At 41.3% G+C, this 20,812-nt stretch overlaps 1 protein-coding gene, 1 long non-coding RNA gene and 4 other non-coding genes across 7 annotated transcripts; 4 read left to right on the forward strand and 2 right to left on the reverse strand.

Moving 5' to 3' along the window:
- Positions 1–3,197: 3,197 nt before the first annotated feature.
- Positions 3,198–3,331, reverse strand: LOC117455718 (U11 spliceosomal RNA). The gene has a single exon (XR_004553160.1). It is a non-coding gene; the product is annotated as a U11 spliceosomal RNA (small nuclear RNA).
- A 1,989-nt stretch (positions 3,332–5,320) lies between these two features.
- rab42a (RAB42, member RAS oncogene family a) lies at positions 5,321–10,886 on the reverse strand. The gene is given in 3 exon segments (XM_034094702.2): positions 5,321–8,337; positions 8,339–8,669; positions 10,561–10,886. Coding segments are annotated over 3 exon segments (654 nt in total). The 5' UTR covers positions 10,776–10,886; the 3' UTR covers positions 5,321–8,229.
- Positions 10,887–11,952: 1,066 nt separating this feature from the next.
- On the forward strand, positions 11,953–14,581 carry LOC117455012 (uncharacterized). Of its 2 annotated transcripts, none has more exons than XR_004553049.1 (8): positions 11,953–12,035; positions 12,614–12,748; positions 12,993–13,091; positions 13,286–13,459; positions 13,636–13,690; positions 13,867–13,939; positions 14,176–14,244; positions 14,417–14,581. It is a non-coding gene; the product is annotated as an uncharacterized lncRNA (long non-coding RNA). The 2 variants fall into 2 exon arrangements; XR_011644104.1 differs by having other exon boundaries at positions 12,614–12,744.
- LOC117455678 (small nucleolar RNA SNORA16B/SNORA16A family) lies at positions 12,784–12,921 on the forward strand. Its single transcript, XR_004553123.1, has one exon. It is a non-coding gene; the product is annotated as a small nucleolar RNA SNORA16B/SNORA16A family (small nucleolar RNA).
- LOC117455709 (small nucleolar RNA SNORA44) lies at positions 13,976–14,106 on the forward strand. Its single transcript, XR_004553152.1, has one exon. It is a non-coding gene; the product is annotated as a small nucleolar RNA SNORA44 (small nucleolar RNA).
- Positions 14,282–14,352, forward strand: LOC117455664 (small nucleolar RNA SNORD99). The gene has a single exon (XR_004553110.1). It is a non-coding gene; the product is annotated as a small nucleolar RNA SNORD99 (small nucleolar RNA).
- Positions 14,582–20,812: the final 6,231 nt, after the last annotated feature.

Below are 20,812 nucleotides of genomic sequence, written 5' to 3' on the forward strand. Positions count from 1 at the left end.
GAATTATCTTCATTGTATACAAGAGAGATAGTATTATTTCTTACCTGAGCTTTACTTATAAAGATATATCTATGTACATTGTGTCTTTATCGTATAGTAATGTGAACATTTTTAAATACTGAAGCACAGAGCATTGTTTTGGTTTTGCTTTAAACTTCCTAAAAATGAATCCTAACCTTTTGGCAAGTGTAGGGTTGCTTATTTAAATGTATATTATATTATTATGTTCATTTTCTAACATCCCTTGGCCACTTTGACACAAGAATTGACTCCTATATATGGCTATATGACTGACAAATCAAATGCATTTATCTGTTTCTTGTATGAATCCGTATGTGACTCCCACACAATCCATCTGCTCTGGAAAAGAATTCATATTGTAAACTCTTGCTCTTTTTATTGAATAGTATCTTTATTTAGTACAAGAGAGATTGTATATTACATACCGGATGTCCTTATAATCTTTACTTACAAAGATGTATTGTTGTAGAGTGTGTCTTCCTGCTTGAATCTGCATTGTCGTTGGTAAAATTGTAGTGTGGTGTGTGTGTGTGGTGTGTGTGTGTGTGTGTGTGTGTGTGTGTGTGTGTGTGTGTGGTGTGTGTGTGTGGTGTGTGTGTGTGTGTGTGTGTGTGTGTGTGTGTGTGTGTGTGTGTGTGTGTGTGTGTGTGGTGTGTGTGTGTGTGTGAATTCATTGCATGGTATTTTGAATACTGCAGCACAGAGCCTTGTTTTGTTTTTCTTCCAACTTCCTAAAAATGATTCCCCCCACCCTTTGTGGGTCAATGTGTATGACTATGTTCATTTCAACCCTCCATGGGCCACTTCTTTGGTACAAGGAGTGTGCATAAGAACCTTTCATTGGAGTCCTTGTGTGACTCCCACACTGTCCATCTGTTCTGGAAAAGCATTAATACTGTGGCATGATTTCTGTTGCGTTCATTCTGGAAAATATTATCTGTTTACTGGAAAATGTATTGTTTTGTTTAAAGATAAGATGAAAACAAAAAGGGCTTATGTGAGCCTGAACTCAAATGTGACTTTTTTCCCCTTAAATTATAATTAATTCAACAATGCATTTATTGGTGTTGGCCCCTGGCATGTATATTATCATTACCTTATTTCATTTTGATATCCTTCATGCTTAATCAGGGTTCCCGCGGGGTCTTATAAAGAATTACATTTGATCATCATAATTGAAGGCCTTAAAAAGTCTTAAATATGATAAAACAAAAATAAGAAAGGTCTTAAATATGATTTAGAAGGTCTTAAAAATTATCGTATTTGAAATGTACTTCTGTGTTACGATCGCGTCTAATGTGTTTTGGGGGAATATCCGGGCTGCAAAGTAACTAGTACGCCTTTCAGTTCCCCCCAACAATGTGTATGAAATAAATCAACATGGAACCAGTAATCACTAACGTTGTTTCCCCCGGCCCCTTATCGGAGAACACCCAGCTAGTAACCTAGCAACCAACCAAGCTTCAACTAGCGGCAGTCAGAAATCTTCGAAGTTCGAATCTACTTTAAAATAAATATGAGGACGTGTAAGCTCAACCGTACTTGGTTGGAAAACATCGAATTTAGTGCTAGGTTGAAACCAGTTGAGGGGAACGTGTTTAAAGCCCGCTGCACCTTTTGCAAACAAAATTAGCGTTTGTTTTGCTAATGCAGCGTTAGCTAGTGCAGCAGTCTAGACGTCAACCCTAAAAGCGGAGGTGCTGTGGACGCTAAATACCGTAGCTAAACACCAATCATACAACAGCATGAAGGCAGCAGAGCTCTGAATATAACTCTTGTCACACACACACACTTTTTGTCTAACACAGTTCTGTGTACTGTTATGCTCAGTCATCGTTCTTATGTTGAACATAAATACATTTAGTTGGTAAGTAATTATGGGACGTATTTCTTCTTTCATAGCAATTTTCCTTCATACTTTCTTGCCGTGAAATAGGTCTTAAATTCTATTCAAAGTGGTCTTAAAAAGTCTTACATTTGAGTTGGTGAAACCTGCAGGAGCCCTGTGCATGTGGTATTTGTTTACCTTTGCTTCTGTTAAGAAATACCACTTCTTATTTGATTTACTATATATGTTGCTTTAAATTAAAACTACTTAACGTTTCGATCAATTGTTGTCCCTGCGGAAAGTTACAGTTGTGTACATGTAGTTTTACAACAGTGCCCACGTCACTTAAGATAATGCGTGGTGAATTTAATCAGACGTTCTACTTTCTCGTGATGTTACGTATTGCGCCGAGGCTTCGGAGCGTGTGTCGAGTAATCCCCGAAGCTTTTTGTGAAGCACGTACCGAGGCTTGTATCGTTTTGGGCCAGTGACGTCATCGATGACAAACGAAGCCTCGCTGCCTGTCGATACCACGTGACTGCTTCAGGAAGCGATTCAGATCGGTTGAACCGTTGAACCACAACACTCATAATACCCATGGATGTATACTAAGAATCATATTACCCCTCCTGTACCCGGGCCCGGGGACACGATGCAATCAAGAGAGACCCTCACTTACATAGAGGTTGGAACATGTCAATAAGTAGCCTATAAATGGATGCAAGCATAAATACATGTAGGAATAAAAACATAAACAAATAAATGAATAAATACAGGAATACATATGTGTCAGTGTTTTCAGGAAGATTTAATGTGTGTGCTGTGGCTCAGCTGGAAAGCAGTTGACTCATGACCGCAGGGTCCCTGGTTCAATGACTGCACAATACGTATTTTTTGTTGTTTATAAAAGCTACAGCTAAATGAGATAATGTAGTTAATGTATTCTTTGATATGGTTTAGCCTGTCTCCGGCTACAACATGGTTACGTTTATGAATATTATTAAGGAATACAAATCCCTCTTTGCAATGTTTACCAGCCTCCTTAGGCTTTTCAATCACAATCATTCAACTGGAATAAATACAATATTGTTAACATGAAAATATGATTTAATGTTCGTTGTTTAGAGTTATTCTAAGGCTTTACTCGTTGGGAACTCGGTCGGAGATAGAGCACACTGTTGAGATGTCCAATCTGCCTGGTTTACACACTTTGACCAGCAGGGGGGGGGTTTGTGTTCAGATGAAGCCCATGATGAAGCCTCATGAGACGAACCCTTTTGCGAACCAATTGGCTGGAAAGCTTCCTCTCGCCATCACTACTACTTTCTTATTTTTCAACATTAGATGACGGGGCGCCAGGACACGTGATCACCAGCAGCCCCTGGGTTAAAAATTGTGCTTCCGAAATCTCTTGATAGCGATTCCGCAGAAGGGTTGGTTATCCCCACCCCTCCTGTGCCAAGCACGGCAGAAGCCCTTTTTAACGATTCTCTGAAACGACCCAGTATCGTACCAGTAGACACATGCTCCTGACTCACGGTGCAAAGTGTGTGTTGGATGTGTGTGTGTGTTTCCACATTCCGTATAAATGCTTTATAGTCTGTTCGACAATAGCCATGTTTCATTTACATGTATGGATCGAAATATATAGATTTAAGTCATGAATCGATGGAATTTAAGACTGTTTGTATGTGGAGTTTGACGGCCGAAGAGCATGCTGGGTAACAAATGGGCAGGGTTAGATGAAATACTTAGCTCTCATTTCATTGGTCACTTGTGCTGCGTTCACTAAATGTGGGGAAATCGACGAGCACATGAACATAAGCTTTTGTAAATGATGCTGGGAGATTTTAGAAGCCATAATGACAGACGTTTTCTCTAAATTCAGCTGCTTCTCAATCTTATGTAGGTAAAACACATCAAATATAATGAAAAAGACAAACAGAATCAAGGCAGCTGACTGAATTAGCCTTCAATGCGTTTGCAATGTGTGATTTGTATGTAGTAAGAAATATCAACTCCTTTTTGTTTTGAGGGAAATGCCCACGTTTCAAGATAACCACCAGAACAGCTTATTTGCTAATATTTATACCTATTCACAATCTAGGTCATGATAGTCTTCCACCAGCAGAGGGCGCCAAACCCCACACAAAAAACGCAGAGTCCAAACATTATTCATTGTACATCTATTTATTCATTTTTTTAAACCAATCAATAAAATCACGTCAAATAAAAAGGCGGAACCCCTTATACATCATATATAAAATAAATACATTATTCAGTAAAACTGTGAAATGTGACCATGGGGATGAAGATCTGAACTGGGCTCTGTACGAAAAGCCCTATCAGTGATCATTTCTGCGGACAAGATAAAAAAACAAAGTCAACATTATGGGAAATGTGCTTACGTGTTTTCCTTCTCGGAGATTATGTTACATAGTATGTAGATATGTGTTTAAAGTTATTTTGCTGCTGTTGTTAGGTCAAATGTGTGGATCAATCCAAACTCAATTAAGAAACCACGCATTTTAGAAGTTGTTCGCATGTCGTCTTGCAAAAAAGCATTACTTCAGACTTTTTAACTAATCACCATCATTTCGTAGTTATTTCGGCATACTTTTTATCCGTTTAAGGCAATTCCATAACAGCGAAATCTGTTTATTTTGGGTTCATACCACTGTAATAAACCAGATTAATTCAAAAGCAAATGATCCAGCGGTGAAACTTGCTGGCTCCACTTCTGTACTTTACGTACAAAAGTGATATCAGAGAAGATAACACAAAGATATATTTCCCAAAATGTTGAGCAATACCTTCAAGATCACAGAGACTCTGGATCTGGACAGACTTCGGCCTCCTATATTATCATGGTCATTTACACAGGATGGTCACCGTATGTTAGATTACAAATGCTGTTATTATTACTTTAATGAACAACTCATTGCTGGGTGTAACAGTTGATGAGAAATAAGCTTATTCTGTCCCATAAAGTCAGCCTTCCTTCGTGGTGTCTCACGGATATCCATTGGTTATCTTAACACTGTGCAGTGCTTAGAAATGGCAAATCATGCTCAGTTAGCGAACAGCACACACAAATGCAAACAATAGAATACAATAAACCCTGTTTTAGATGACAAAGGGAGAAAGGTAGTTAGTAGTATTAGTCAGACTGGTTTACACAAGATGTGATGAAGTCCTCACCTGCGCCAAGAACACAGAATGTTAACATCTGATTGTCAAAACAACACAATATATACGTTGTTTGAACCTGGCAATAAAGGATGGTGGTTCACCAGGAAGCATGGAGTTTAAAAGTAAAGGGATTTTTCAACTCAAAGTAAAACAATGTCACATGAACGCAAAGTAAAACCTCCAGAATGCATAATTTCTTGCAGTTTACAGTGTGTGTGTGTGTGTGTGTGTGTGTGTGTGTGTGTTGTGTGTGTGTGTGTGTGTGTGTGTGTGTGTGTGTGTGTGTGTGTGTGTGTGTGTGTGTGTGTGTGTGTGTGTGTGTGTGTGTGTGTGTGTGTGTGTGAGCAAGTTTTTGGGGTGAAATGCTAGTCAAAGGTGAGTTGGTGGAGTGAGGGAGTTCCCATCTAGTGTACTGTAGTCCATGGTACTCTTTCAGATTGTGAGCGTCTGCAGAAGCTGACCAGGCTCCTTACAGCTGCTGTTATCACTGTCACAAGTTTATCAATCCCAAATACTCCATGTTAAAGCTTATGTGATTACTCAACATGACGTAGTTAACAAAGCATTTCAGCAGCTTTAAATGAAGCTTTGAAATGGAGATTTATATTAGAGCTAATGAATATCACGGAAAATCAATGGAGGTATGACTTCTATCACATTATCACGAGCGCTTTAAGGACATATTTGACCTTTTGGAGAACACACTTTTTAGCTTTCTTTGAGAGGGTTGGGTGAGAAGATTGATATATACGAGTCTCATCAATGCATCGAAGCTTGAGTCCAAAGGGCACTAGCCTAGCTCAGCATGACGACTGGAAACAGCAGATTAGCAGCTAGCTTAGCTCCATGTGAAGTGAAAAAACAACAAACATGACTAAAGCTTTTTTAATATCACACGTAATCTCTTAGTTTCATTTGTACCCAAGCAAAAAGCAAAAACAATACAACTTTTGCGTGCTGTAACAATTACCATACCAAATGAACACGTAACTTCCTATATGCTTTTTTAGTTTTCAGAGCCGGGCTGACTGCGTAATGCTAGGCTACGGACGAGCCAACACATATCAATGATCTTATCTAACTACTGAAAAGTTGGCAAAATCTTAAAGGGCTAAATAATTTAGAATGATTATGGCCCTGCAAATATATTATCAAGCATAACATCGAGTGTGAGATGGGTAAAGAGGATTGGCAAAGGTCAAAAATAATACAAGGTGACCTATTTTCTGCTAAACCTGCTCAAATGTAGAGGGTCTGAGACTGTTATACCCATGTTTCACACATTTCCATGTAGATGTTGGAGTATATGCTGTCATGATAATCTGACATGTCATGGTGGACACTTTCAAGCTTGAATTTCCTCCTGATTTGAACCAAAACAACTTAACATATCCACTCAGCTGGATTTAAAGAGCATCCATAGAGAGGCGAAGTCCCTCCCTTTCCGGGGGAGCTCCATGGGACCTTATTTCGGAAATAGTATGTATTGAAGTCAATGGGGAGAGAAAGATTATCTTTTGATCCCGTTTGAATTGTGCCACGAATTACACATATGATGTTTGTCAATTTAAAAGATAATTTTGCAAGTCAAAAAATGTTGAAGTAACACTTTTTTTGTGTGAAACCGCTCAATGACCTACATCTCCCGTCTCGCACCACACACCAAGACGGCCGTCACGTTGAAACATTTCACTTCTTTCTTTCAGAACGAGGCGGAAAGTATTAAAAGAGGTGAAAATCACTGCAAGTCTGGGCACGTTGAGACACACACAGTTTTTTCCCGAAATAAGGTCCCATGGAGGTCCCCGGAAGTGGAGGGACTTCGCCTCTCTATTTGATACAGTCTATGGTTGGCGCCAGACATTAGCTCAGACCCGAATGGAATATTATTTTTGTGAATGAAGCTTTGAACATTCAAAATATCTGTTAGAGGTTAAACTACAGAGAGCTGCAGGTTATACAACTCTGGTTTGTTCTCTTTCAAACACATCGTAATAAAGTCATTAAAGGTCTGATAACTGATGCTGACACACTTCCTATCTCGCTCCTGTTGATGCTATAGCTACCCTAAATACTATCTTTATGTATACACCTTATCTAGAAATAATCTATTTATTTTCTTTAGAAAAACATTACTCATCTATTCACAGGATGATCAAAGGTCTGAGTCAGTTTGGCGTAAGTGCACGTACAGAAGCATGAGGAGCACATCGATTTAACATGGTGGCCCTTCCCCTCCATAGATTTCACTATTATTTACAATTTCACAAACAGTCGCAGGCAAAGCATTGCACAAACTTTGACAGATAGAAACCCACAATAGTGCTTTATGAAATGTATCGTCAGTATACTCAGAAGTCCTTTAGTTTCAGGGCCGTAGAAAGCAATGTTGGGTAAGAAGGCATTCACACCAAATCAGGCACTGCTGCACAATGCTTGGTTTTCCCATTCATTGTAATGTTGGTAGTGCGTTTAGGTTGCGGAAATAGGGTCACAAAAAAAATACTTAAGCGTCAACCGAGAGCTGTACAACCCTGACAAAAGATGTAAATAGCTTAGCAGTCGTTTGGCATTACATTTCACCTTTTAACAACGCCACTATGCAAATCACCAGAAACGCCCAATATTTCTTCACATAGGCACTCTTTCCGCAACCCAACAAGGCCCACATCAGCTCAGCTCACGCTACGCCACATGGCTTAAAAAAGACACACGTTTGGAGATGTACACTGGCAAGACAAAAACCCAGTTGTCAGAAGGAGAACGTTGGAAGCGTGTTTCGGTTGCGGAAATAGGAGCGTTTCGCATTAAATGTCACCATTGGTCGGCCAACTGTGGTCCATTTGTGGCCAAATAAGTAACCCTCCCGTTCTCATCGTCAAAAACGCCCAATTTGGTGTGAATGCAGCCTAAACCCAAAGATCTGATCAAGTTTCATGCTTTCTGTTCTTTTCCCAACCCTACAAGGCCCAGCTCATGTAACGCCAGATGGCTTCAGAGACAACCTGCCGATTTAGATACACATTGGGGGATGTACAATGGCTAGAAAACCCCCCCAGTTGTCAGAAGAAGAACCCACACAGAGAAGCACGAGGTGACGAAGTGATATCACTGAGCCTGAGTGACTTGGTTTCGATGGCTGTGAGACGAGGGGGGGGGGGGGGGCAGTGTTTGGACACAGTTCTCAGTCAGCAGTGGCAGCCCTTTTCGGCGACGGCGGCCGGTACGTCGTCGTCATCGGACGGGTAGAGCACCTTGGCGGTGAGGCCGCTCTTCACCCCGTCCCAGCCGTCGCGGGGTGACGATCTCGCCCATGTTCATCAGCTCGTAGATGTCTCTGGTCAGCAGCTCGAAGGCGCGGTCCACGTTGCTATTGCACTTGGCCGACGTCTCCACGTAGCGGATGCCCATCTCGGCCGCCAGCTGCTCCGCCTCGTCCCGGCTCACCTTGCGGTCCTTGCTGAGGTCGCTCTTGTGGCCGATGAGGATGTAGACCATGTGGTGCGGCAGGATGTGCTCACTCACCTCCTTGTGCCACTCCCTCACGTGCTCGAAGGTCTTGTGGTTGCTCAGATCAAAGACGAGTAGCCCGCCAACAGAGTTACGGTAGTACGATGTTGTGATGGACCTGGTGGGAACATAAGATGAAGACATGTTAGAAATTGTAGGCAGAATAATGTTGATGTTCTTTTTAAAAAGTCTAATCTGTGGGTTGATTTGATTATTCCTAGACTTGATCGATCCGAACTCCATTCAGAAAACAAGCATTTTAGAAGTTGTTCGTGTGTTGTCCTGCGGACGGTCTTAAGAGATAAAAGAAAAACCCAATTTAGGACTTAATCCGGAGATAAATCCAAGGGTGTTTCTCAATGTCGAGGAAGGCTGCTCCAGAGCCACTATTTCAAGCATACTACGTCATCGAGTCCAGCCGAAGGACTGCTCCAATGTCCAGCATACTTGGAATTCTACCGAGGCCGGCGTCCTTCGTTGCGGGAAATTTCGAGGCTGCACATGTGTATCCTCCGCAGTCTTAAAATCCCCACAATGCTTTGCGCACGGACCAATTTCCAAATCTTTGGCAGAAATTGCGTGAAATTGTGTGAAATTGCGCACCATTCTTTGTTTTCCGAGGCTAGGAAGGATTCTTGCATCGCTTCTGAAGGACCTGACTCGGAGGGACTTGTCCTACCAAGGAAGCGTCCTCGACACTGAGAAACACCCCAAGTCAACTAGTCCCAAATTTGTCAAGTTAGCTTAATGTGAAGTCACAAGTCAATAGGGTTAAGTACAAGTCAAATCTGAGGGTTTGTCAAAGTATGATGTCTTTGGTGAAGTCTCAAAATAAATACAAAAGTACAATTCTAAAAGTGAGTCATGTCATGTCACAAGTCAGTGTATTTTTCTGAGGTCAATTCTTTCCCACGTCTAGAGCTCTGATTAATCCTTTATTCCTTTTCACCTTACTTACACCATACGTTAATCTAAATGACCAATTGCCAGGATTATAGGATTTTCCACTCCTCTTCAATATATGTCTCCCCATTGAAAAGTACTTCTAGTTATTGTGCATTGTCTACTGTTTGTATCCTGTCGCTTCGAAGCACCCATCAAGTAATGTGCATATCTCATTATATTTTGCCCCGCACCCAAAAAGAACAGTGGGTTTTGAACCAATGCCCTCCTGACCCGAAGACCAACACTGACACACTGAGCTGCCTCCCTCATATGCATAATGATTAAATAATAAAGGAATTAAAGATTTTTCCAAGACAGGGATTTAAAATATTGACATTGCCTTCCTGGAAATGCATGAGCGTTTTCATTTCAGCTGAATGTAATTTAAGTTAATCAATTGACCACAACCCAGACAGTAAACATGGGATCCTTGGGGAACCTGCCCTCCCCCTCTCTTGAGGCCAGTCTCGCAAAGATCCCTTTAAATCCACGCTTATGCACACGGAGGTTTTAAAAAAATGGCACAAACACTTCACACAGACAGAAATGAAAGTGTGGTGAAGCCTGAAGGAAAACTCCCTCTGAAGGTTTGCCTTCAAAAGAGAAATCAGATCTAAGAGCGGAGCTGCCTTTGCACACTGAGAAATCATTTCAAATAAATTATCCGTGACAGCAAGGACACATGAAACAGAACAGCAACAGGCAAAATAAAACAACTAGATTTGAGCATTTGGGTTGCACTGAACTGTGGAGTCAGGGAATCAAACATGGGGCCTATGTGAGGAGGCTGCCAATCATCCATGAACAAATGCAATGATACGACTCGATTTTTATTTATCATAAGACCGAGGCATGATTAATCTTCCCCTGACCCTTTTTTACCTCTTTATTGCATCACACTGAAAGAGGGAAATCGCATATAATGTCATTTAATTAAATTGTGTATCTTACAATAGCAGCCACAGCGAACCAATGAGGCCTCTGCATTATTTAACGACAAATCTGCTCGGTGCATAATCATCCTTACATGCATTGTATTTAAATGTATTTCTGTTTGTTCGTACCTGAATCGCTCCTGTCCAGCCGTGTCCCAGAGCTGCAGCTTGATTTTCACCCCGGGCTCGATATCAAGCGATCGGGCATAGAAATCTACCCCCACGGTGGGATCCGCCACATCACTGTAGATCCCGTCCGAGAAGCGTTTCAGCAACGACGATTTCCCAACCGTGGAATCTCCGAGTAAAATTATCCTGAATTGGTATTGCCACAAAATATCCATGGCATGACTATAATACGGGGGGATGTGTGTGTGATGTGTGTGTGAAACAAAGCCCTGTGCGCGCGGCGTGTTTACATGAAGCTGCTCTGCTGCCCAGGAAGAGACGCAGCAATCATGTGACAGGTTTACCTACAGCACCACTAGAAACCTCATGCAGCCCTCAATTGTACTGGGTTATAAAAGAGAACATCTCTAATGCGATTTTAAACTGTGAGAAAATATAATTCAGGTTGTCCCAGACGCATGTAAAGCTGTTATTTAGTCATAACAAAGAATTCTTAATTGTGTGTGCCTTGGTGTTAATGGTGCATTCATAAACACAGAACAAATATATTGTATGAAAAACAAAAAAAACAAATACAAACTAGTATAACATTGATATAAAGAGAAATATTTGCATGAAATATGGGTAAACCAGAAAACTACGTCCAGCTGTTTTAAATTAGGTATATTTAAATTTGCAACATATCGCTATAAATCAGGCGTTGCGTACATTGTGTTAAAGTCCAGCTGATTATAATTATATTTAAAAACAAACCATGAATATTCATCATAACCATGTCATATTTCGCAACTGTCTATTTAGAGAATGACACTGCACTGTGATCTGAAAACAACAAGAGCTGTCCGTGGTTCTGAAGAGGATATAACCGGATGTGGGGTTTATTTCTATCTTTACTTCCTTCTTCTTCGTGAGGCAGAAATATGCTTAATATATCATTAAAACCTCTCTTTATGTGGTTATTACTGTTTGACAAATTGACAATAAATCCAAAGAACGGCAAGGGTTCCGCTCAAAATGCTTATAAAAACACATATCCCATCATGCAGCGGGGTCCATGTGACCTGTATGAACCAATCAGCGACCTGCTCACTACAACTCGACTTTAGCGTATATTTTGTTCTATATTCATTATATATTCACTTTCTTATCATTGTAAAACAAATACATGTTCGGCGAAATGTTAAAATAGTTATTTGTGTTGGTTTTAATCAGGTTCTAATGTGTAAATAAATGAGAAAAGAAAGAAAATTTACCGCTCAAATGCTTGTAAAAAAACTCATCCCATCATGCAGCAGGGCCCATGTGAGCTAAATTGACCAATCAGCGTGCTGATGCTTGGTCCATGTGATCTGCATGGACCAATCAGCGTCCTGCTGCTCGGGCTCCAGCTTATATAAACGCACTGGACCCTCCCTACATTCTCTTTCCGCTTCAAGCCTTCCTAACAGGAGGAAGAATTTCAACTCACTACTCCAGTAAGCTAAATATATTCTTATTTAATGTCATAGAAGTGTGTATTTGCTACCTTTAGATTATAGTGAACTGAAAATAAGTATTTTATCATAATTTCTGTCTGACATGTGCTGAAACCAACGAGCTGACGCTAACATTTTGTGTAGCTCACTGACTTATCACGTGGTTCAGTTAGCTATACTTGCATGTTAATGTAGATTTGTTTTACCAGACATTGCGCTCCCTTATTTTGTAATTAAACACCTGAAGATATGATGATGATGCTAGCGTATAATATCTAAGGTTAGCTTAACGCTAACGCATGTGAACCACGTGTCAATGTAACTTTTATTTCATATGCTTTCTCCATTTTGATTTTCTGCGGTAATTCAACACACTGGCTTGAAATTAATTACATTTATGGAGATGGTCCATTGTGTCCTCTTGACAAAATATGCTTTACCGTTTGAAATAATTAAATTAGCTTAAACCTCGTTTCGTACCTATTTTATTTATAGTATTCTGATTATTACCCTTTGCAGCACAGAGCATGCACTGACTTTCTCATCTGTCAATACATTAAAAAAACTCTCTTCTCCAGGTCTTCAACTTTCCCTTAAGGGGCTTGTCGATTATCGGTCTCGTGCCGGTATTTAGCCGTAGATGGAGTTAACCACCCAAAATAGGAGCTCCACCACTTGGGCTCTGCAACCATGGATGTCTGCACAGAAAGCAAGTATGTTTTTATCTGTCTAGACTGAATAGTATACACCAGGCTCCTATCGAAGCCGTTCAGGCTCTACTGTAGCTTAGAGCGGTCAACTGGATGCCGAGAAGAAGACTTCCACCGACGGTCGCTGATCAGTTTAAATATTAACTGTTCCAGCAACATTAAGGGGAAGGACATTTGGGACTAAATCATAAGCTTTATGTGTTTAAAATGTCTTCTGTGCTAATTGCTGTGCTCCATCTTTCTGCAGGTCTGTGAAACATTAAGAAGTGAAATGCAGATACTTTCTGAGTTATATGAATATCGACTCCTGCTCTGCAAGGTGGCCCCAGCTTTACTCTGAGAAGTGGTGAGTTAAAGTGCAATGTGTTCACTGTATATACATTACTCTGGGACCAATGATGTTTTTACCAAATCTGTCAATCCCCTGAATCTCTGTGTTGATACTTCCGGTCCTGATGGTCCTCCTGAGTATTCCATTCCTCATGGTACCTCCCCCAAAGCTCTGTTGGTCATTGAGCCCAATGCCCTTTTCTTCTTCAGGTTGGAGCTCATCTGATCTCCCATGCCCTGTTCATGTACTGGGGCACCCCCTCCTCCCTGCTGGGGAATAAAGTGGCTACAGTGATGGCAGGGCAGGAACCGAGCAGGGTGACCTGAGAGGGCTAAGGTCTCCTCCAGAGTGATCCCTCCCCCAATGCACCCCCACCGTCTGAGGTAGAACATCTGAGTTATATTTCAACTATAAAAAGTGGCTGTGATGACAAACTTGCCCTCACTGATTAGATCTGATTGAGACAACTTAGATAACTGAGCCACACTAAGGGAAGGACCCTTCAGTCGAAATCAAAGTTAATGCATTGCTGCTCTAACGGCTGTCTCTCTTTCTTCAGGTGTTGCATAACGCTGACTCAGAGAGGAATAAGAAGATGACTAAATCACCTGCAGGTATGTTTTTAAACTACACCTTAAATATTGATTATTTCTGGCTGTGATGACAAACTTGCCCTCACTGATTAGATCTGATTGAGACAACTTAGATAACTGAGCCACTTTTGCTAACAACTAAGCCACTTTAAATAAAAGGGGTTTCATTTAAACTCAGTTTTTGTATCTTTCTTAAGGCGACCATGGTGGCTGAGCACGAGGCACTGATCCTGATGCTGCCGTGACTTCATGAGGCTGTCTCACTTCAAGGTAATTTAAAATATCTTGTATAAAATGAGCTATTCGCAGCATGCTATCCTAAGGACCGGGGCTTGTCTGTAGCTCTAGGGTTCTCCAAGTGCATGCCAGATAAAAGGTCGGTCTTTGACTGTTCTGGCCTCTGATGCCATCAGCAGCCACTCAACTGTCCAACAGATCCTCACCTCATCATGTAGAAATGCTTACTGCGCAGCCACAGTTCTTTTAATGCTGTTCTCTTCCTGCAGGCATCAATCTGCCCATGAGATCTAATCCGATGTCCTTGGGATGCAGAGGCTCCATGTTCCTGCTGTGAGGTATGTAAGGAGATGTGTCTGCATCATTTCATACATTCCTGATCTATGATGAATTTAAAACAAGAGGACTGTTGGATGAAACTCGCGGATATGGGACTGAGATCAGATCTTAAATAATGACCTCAGAACAAGTGTTTGAATTTCACTAAATGTAGTTTCTTTGTATTCTCAGGTGCGGTGCGTTGAAGGCAGCAGGAAGACGGTGAAGGAGGACGTAGCGACTGGACAAAGTGCTATATGAGTACAGTCTGAGTTCTCTGTGAAGGATTTCTTACAAACTGTTCAGCTGAAAGGTTTCTCTCCAGAACAATTGTTGAAATAAACATCTTACACGGAACCATTTGAGAATCCCTTTATTGATATTCTTGTATTTACACATGTGAAGGACATTTGGAGTTTGTGATGAATACGTTGCACAACACTTGTGGTGCAACAAGCATCCAATGCTTAGTTCAAAAAGTTAATACATAACATTAAAAATGATAAAATACTTCCAGACACAGCACATTCTGAGGGCTTGGTTTTAAGGGGGGGTAGGTAAGTTTCAGAAACCGGCTCGAGATACACTTTTTGTTATATTCCATGGAATGCTCTTAACATCCCGATAGCAAAGAATATCTGAAGTGCTTTGACAAAAAATCCATAAAAAAATGTCATCTGTAGAAGCCGTAATACTGTAAAAAGTACAACCAATCATCTGAGCCGGCCCGGCTAAACGGATTGGATGGCCTACCTGCCTGTCAGCCTTCCATCGGGGCACAAACTTATCTCGTGCCCTCATTGGTCATGTGCGCGTTCGTGTGTGTTGGAGGAGGGGCTCTGTGAGGAAGTGGCAAATTTTCTCCGGTTGTGTATTTTCAAATTCTGGCGATCTCGAGCGGGTTTCTCAAACTTACCCTACCCCACCTTTAAATGAAAAAATGCATGGGTTATTTTTGAAAAATCAGGTTGAAATTGTCCTTTATATCTCACTATCATGTCTAGCTTAAAGATCAAACTGAAGCACAGGTAACCTGTTTCAGACGTCAGTAATGTGGTCTTTGACTAATACTAAACTTTAAGAGTGATTTCCTGCTACTTTGTCTCTGCAATGCCAAATAGTTTTAAATACAGTGGCAACCCCATGAATGGTTTCAGGATGCTTTACTGTTGGAATGACAGGAGTGATGGTAGCGTTAACTTTAGTTCTCCGGACAAGCTTTTTTTTTGCACTTCCCACATGGGATGAAATGGGATTCAGATCAAATGGCCTTACCCCAGTCCTCAGCTGTCCAATCCCTGTACCTTTTGCAGAATATCTGTCCCTGGTGTTTTTCCTGGAGAGAAGGGGCTTCGTTGCTCCCCTTCTTGAAACTAGGCCATCCTCCAAAGTCTTCTCCTCACTGTGTGCAGATGCTCTCACACCGGCTGCTATTCCTGATCAAACAGTGCTCTGCTGGTGCTCCGGTCCTGCTCCTGATCAACTAGGAGACGGTCCTGGTGCTTGCTGGACTTTCTTGAGCGCCCTGAAGCCTTCTTCACAACAATTGAACCTTTTCAGGATTAAGTTCATTTTCATAGCAAAGAGGGATGTTGAAATAAATTGCTATTCATCTAATCACTCTTCATAACATGCTGCAGTATATGCACATTGCCACCATCAAAACTGAGACGGCCGACTTTGTGAAAATGTGTATTTGTGTCATTCTCAAAACGTTTGGCCACGGCTGTAGATCTCTAACACATCCTTGTATCAGAGCCGTGTGCAGCTCATAGCTCCAGGGCTTCTACTTTTACCTCAGGGTTTAATTTAAGACTTTTCACAAATACCAAAATGTTGGCGCATAATTCAGTTATTGTTATTACATCGGGTGCACATGTCCTCCTCATTGTAAATAAATATCGCTCTACTGCACATCACTTTATTTCTTTCGTCTCATGTATTCTTCAATGTGCCTACAAAACGGTCAAACTGAATTTAATGCAATTTCCAGGTAAACATAGAACTTCTATCCTTCCTGAAAGTAAAACAGACTCACCACAGGATGCTTTGAGTCTGGCTGGAGTTCAGTGGAACTCAGGACTTAGACTTCCTTTCATCAACAAGGCCCAGGACCCCCACTGACACCGACTGGTATCCACCCCATAATAACATTACATTAATGCACATCATGTGAACAACATCTTTTTTTAATACTGTGAGCCATGTTCAGGCTAAGCTCTCTGCATTTTGCACACATGTCTGCACAGCTCTCCACTTTAAGGGTAGATTGTCATTCATTGTCCTAAATGTGGTGACTATTGCCACTCCATATCAAGAGGGATTTGCCAAACTGGGTAAATTAGTTGGACGAGTGTGATTTCCATTGACGACGACGTTTTTTGCTTTTAATACCATTTTTTTTGGTATATTTTGTGCTCGGCGACACGGTCAGAAAACTGTTTGTTCTCCCAGTCCCAATTCACACACCTGTACCAGGGACATCAATGATATGCCGTTGCCCCACTGCGCCATCTAGTGTTCAAAATACAACAAATAACAGACAACCGAACCCACTGAGGACAGAGGTGACAAACAGGTGATGGTAATAAACATTTAAAGCCCATAAATTATTGAAAACAGCCTCGTGGTATTTCACCGGCTCCAGATTGGCTGAGTCGATGTTCTGGAGGAAAATACCGTCATGTGATTGGCTGTTAGTTTAGCTTCAACCTGTCTGACTCTGTCTGTTGAGCTTCATTGTTTTTACATTTATCAGATTATATTCTATATAAACGGACAGGACCCTCCCTTCAGTCTCTTTCTGCCTCAAACCTTCCGAAGGAGAAGGAAGAGCATAACCTCCGGTAAACTTAACATAATCTTATTAATGTCACACAAGTGTATATTTGCTATATTTAGCTTATAGTGAACTGAAAATAAGTATGTTATGTCAATTACTGGCTGACATGCTGAAACCAACGAGCTAACATTAGCTTAGTTATGTAGCTAGTAACTGTTATCACGTGGTTCAGTTATCTTAAATTAATAGCTATAATGGCATGTTAATTTACTTGTGTTTCCGGGGAGAGGGCCAACTCTTCATTGTAAGTAAAACATTTAAATGACAAAAGTATTTATGTAGGGATAATGTGCAGCAAGGCGGTCATTATGGGGAAAAGAACACCGGACAGGCAGATCAGGAGCCCGACGTGTAGCGGAGGGATCTAGATCTGCATGAAGTCGCTGCACATTATCCTGCTTATTACATGGCCACATTCTCAACAAAATAACGATATGACTTCCAATATTAATTTAAATGCTGTTATGGATTTAGAAAATGTTTTTATTAATTTAAAAAATAGTTGTATTTATTTAAATGGCCATACATCCGCAAAGAAAAATAGTCCGTTGTTACCGTTTGAAATATGTAGCAACGGCAGGAAAGTGGAGCTTTTTGATTACAGATTTGAAAACATCGTTGCTTGGTTTAAAAGCAGCACAATTCATTATGTCAAACCTTGGAAAGTATCTAGATATCCCTGCCCTAATGCCAAAGTAACTGGCAACTGAATATGTTTTGCCTCTTGATGTCTATTTGGACCGCTGCGTAAAAAGGAAGGTTTCTGCCCGTTACTTCTACGCTGTTTTGTTGTCGCTCTTGTCTCGTCAGTTCGAAAAGCCAAACTGTATACAGTTCAATCGACCGGAGTTCTTTGTGCAGATGTGAGCGTCCTTAACAACGGTCAATATATCCTTGACAGCGGTCTGTCTGTTCTGGATTAACAACGTGTCACGTGTTCTGAATTGAGCTATCAGAATCGCGAATTCAACTAAGGCATGTCATAATGAGCTTTAAAAAGATGTGATAACGACTCTATAATAAAGGGAGCATCCCTCTTCCTCTCCTGACAGGCCATGAGTATCACTCATGTAGCTGGCTGTGCTTGCTGGCTGTACTTCAGTTGTGATTTTGCGCTTTATATTTAAAAAAAACATCTTCAATTTCAGGGGTGGCACTGGGGTTTCCTTAGGGGGTGCAGCCCCATGTCTCAAGAATCACTGGTCTAAATGGTCGATAATAGTTTTCTGATTTGTGTAAATGTGTTTTTATTTGCAGTATTCCATCTTGGATGTCGCGGTGGCCCGCCTGGCTTTGTACGCCCGAGGGCTACAGGTCTTGTGGCGCTGCTTCCAGCTGCTGGCGCGGAAGCTGAGGCTCCGCCATGCTGCGGAGCAAAAAGTGGCGACCCTGAAAGGGGAGGTGGTATGTTCAGGTACTGGGGCACCCCCTCCTGGGGAATAAAGTGATGGTGGGGTGGGGTGACTGGAGAGGGCTAAGGTCTCCTCCAGAGTGATCCCTCTCCCCCAATGCACCCCCACAGTCTGAGCAGCCACTCAGCACTGAGGTAGAACATCTGATGAACTAGTTGGACAAAAACACAGGAACTAACATTAAACTAATTGAGGAACTGACCTCCAACAATAAAATGTCATGTTAAATGCTCCTTGAGCCAATTTATTTCAAATAAGTAATGCAACTTAACTCCAAGACAATTTGTCTAAAAAAGTGCACTCAATTTCTTACGGCTGTATTTGTGTCCTCAGTTGTAATGATCTATCAATCCACTGATTTCCTGTGCTGACCACCTCCATGTAACCCTGAACAACTGAGGAAAGCCGTTCCTAACATAACTATCATAGCGCTTTCCTCGTTGCGTGGGCGTAGACATGCCGGATACGGAAGGACTTCCTTTGTTAAGTTTAATAGCAGGCTATAAGCCAACGTGAAATATGCACTGCGCCTCCTATCGTACCTGAATGTTGGCTTACAATATTATACTAGAGTAGTTGATTATCAGGATGATAAACAGTTTTACTATGCGTTTAATGCACGTCCCATATGTATATTTTAATTGAACAATTAAAATCTCAACCTAAATGCCATGAAATAATAGTACGGTGTCTCTGGTATTTTATGAAATCATTAATACGTTGCTTATTATCTTGTTGGGTTTTTTCAGAATGTCTCCGTCCAAAACCTTTGGAACGGCCACTAAGCCTTATGAAAGGCTCCCACAAATTAAGGTGAAGGTTCTGGCGGTGAAAGACACAACAAAAGTACAAAGGTGGGAGTTCGATGGAGAGGGTGCCAAGGCCACACAGGTTTATCGAAACCGAACAGCTGCGGTCAGACGGGCAGACTGTACAGAAGTTTTATTTGAATATTTGCTCCAGCAAATGAACGAGGGCCAAACTTACACCGTAAGGAATTATGGCAAGAGCAAATTTGGTCATACCATATCCATGCTCAGCAGAAAAACACAGCCATATACATGTGTGCCCTGCTCCAGGCCATTTGGAGGAGGAAGGCAAGGCCCTCCTGACACCTCCCTCCACCCTGGTGCCAGTTCTGGACCTGACCACAGGGATTGAGCAATTGGTGACAGTTCAAGGGTTCATCAACGAGGTACGTTATACTCAGATTTACAATGTTTTAAGCCAGTAACAATCGTACATCAACAATTTGAAAACATTGATATAATGTAACTTACCATGAAACTGAAACTAAAACAAAAGGTCAAGTTGTAATTGCACACAAAGCACTGAGGCCTACATACTCAACTAGAATATAGTGTATAAATAAACATGCATGTTATTACACCAAAGAAACATTGTATACAGGGATGCAAACTTGTCACCTTTCGGCGAAATTCGCCGTTTTGAATCCAAAATAGGTCGTTTGTGTGATTCATGTAGATCTGCAATAAAAATATTTTTGGGGTCTGGGACCCGGAGTATTCTGCGGCCGCGAGCTGTTATGTGCCATCATGACACGCATGGTGTTCTTTTTTTTAATATATATTATAATGAAGCTGTGTGCTCGAGTCTTCCTGCCTGTCGGCTCTGCTCATGGATGTATAATAAGGCTCTGCTGCTCCGCGAAGATGGTCTAGCTTCAGCAGCTACATTACCTACGGGTGCGTTCGTTAATATTAACTGTGTGCGCCGGAGTCACTGTGGCACAGACTGGACCGCTGGTGAACAGCTGTTAGAACAGGCCGTTCAGGTGTTCAGAGCAGAGCTCCCTGTCGGAGCGCAGAGCGTGATGTGAACTGTAAAATGTTTCTGTCGCAATATTATTTAAGGAATTGTTGAGCTAGCTAACTAGCATACATTGTCACTATCTGCTAACGTTAGCTTTAGCCTTCGTTTTCTAATAGTTTTTTTTTCATAGGCTATAAACGGAGGTGGTATAGATATTGTACTTGAGTAGAAGCACCAGAGTGTAGGAATACTATGTTACAGTAAAAGTACTGCATTCAAAATGTTCCTCAAGTAAAAGTATTAAAGTAGCGACAGTAAAAGTAGTCGTTGTGCAGATTGGTCCATTTCAGAATAATATATATGATATGTTTTATGATGATTGATCATTAAAGTGTTCTCAAAGCTGGTAAAGGTGCAGCTAGTCTGAAGTACTTTGTATACTGCAGGGTAGCTGGTGGATTTACTCCAGGTGGAACTAAAGTCTAATTTAACACTTGGTTATATTTCACATCATTCATCCAGATCTGTAAAGTAACTAAAGGTATTAAATACATGTAGTGG

This window comes from Pseudochaenichthys georgianus, chromosome 11, assembly GCF_902827115.2.
Source record: "Pseudochaenichthys georgianus chromosome 11, fPseGeo1.2, whole genome shotgun sequence".
Taxonomy (NCBI): Eukaryota; Metazoa; Chordata; class Actinopteri; order Perciformes; family Channichthyidae; genus Pseudochaenichthys; species Pseudochaenichthys georgianus.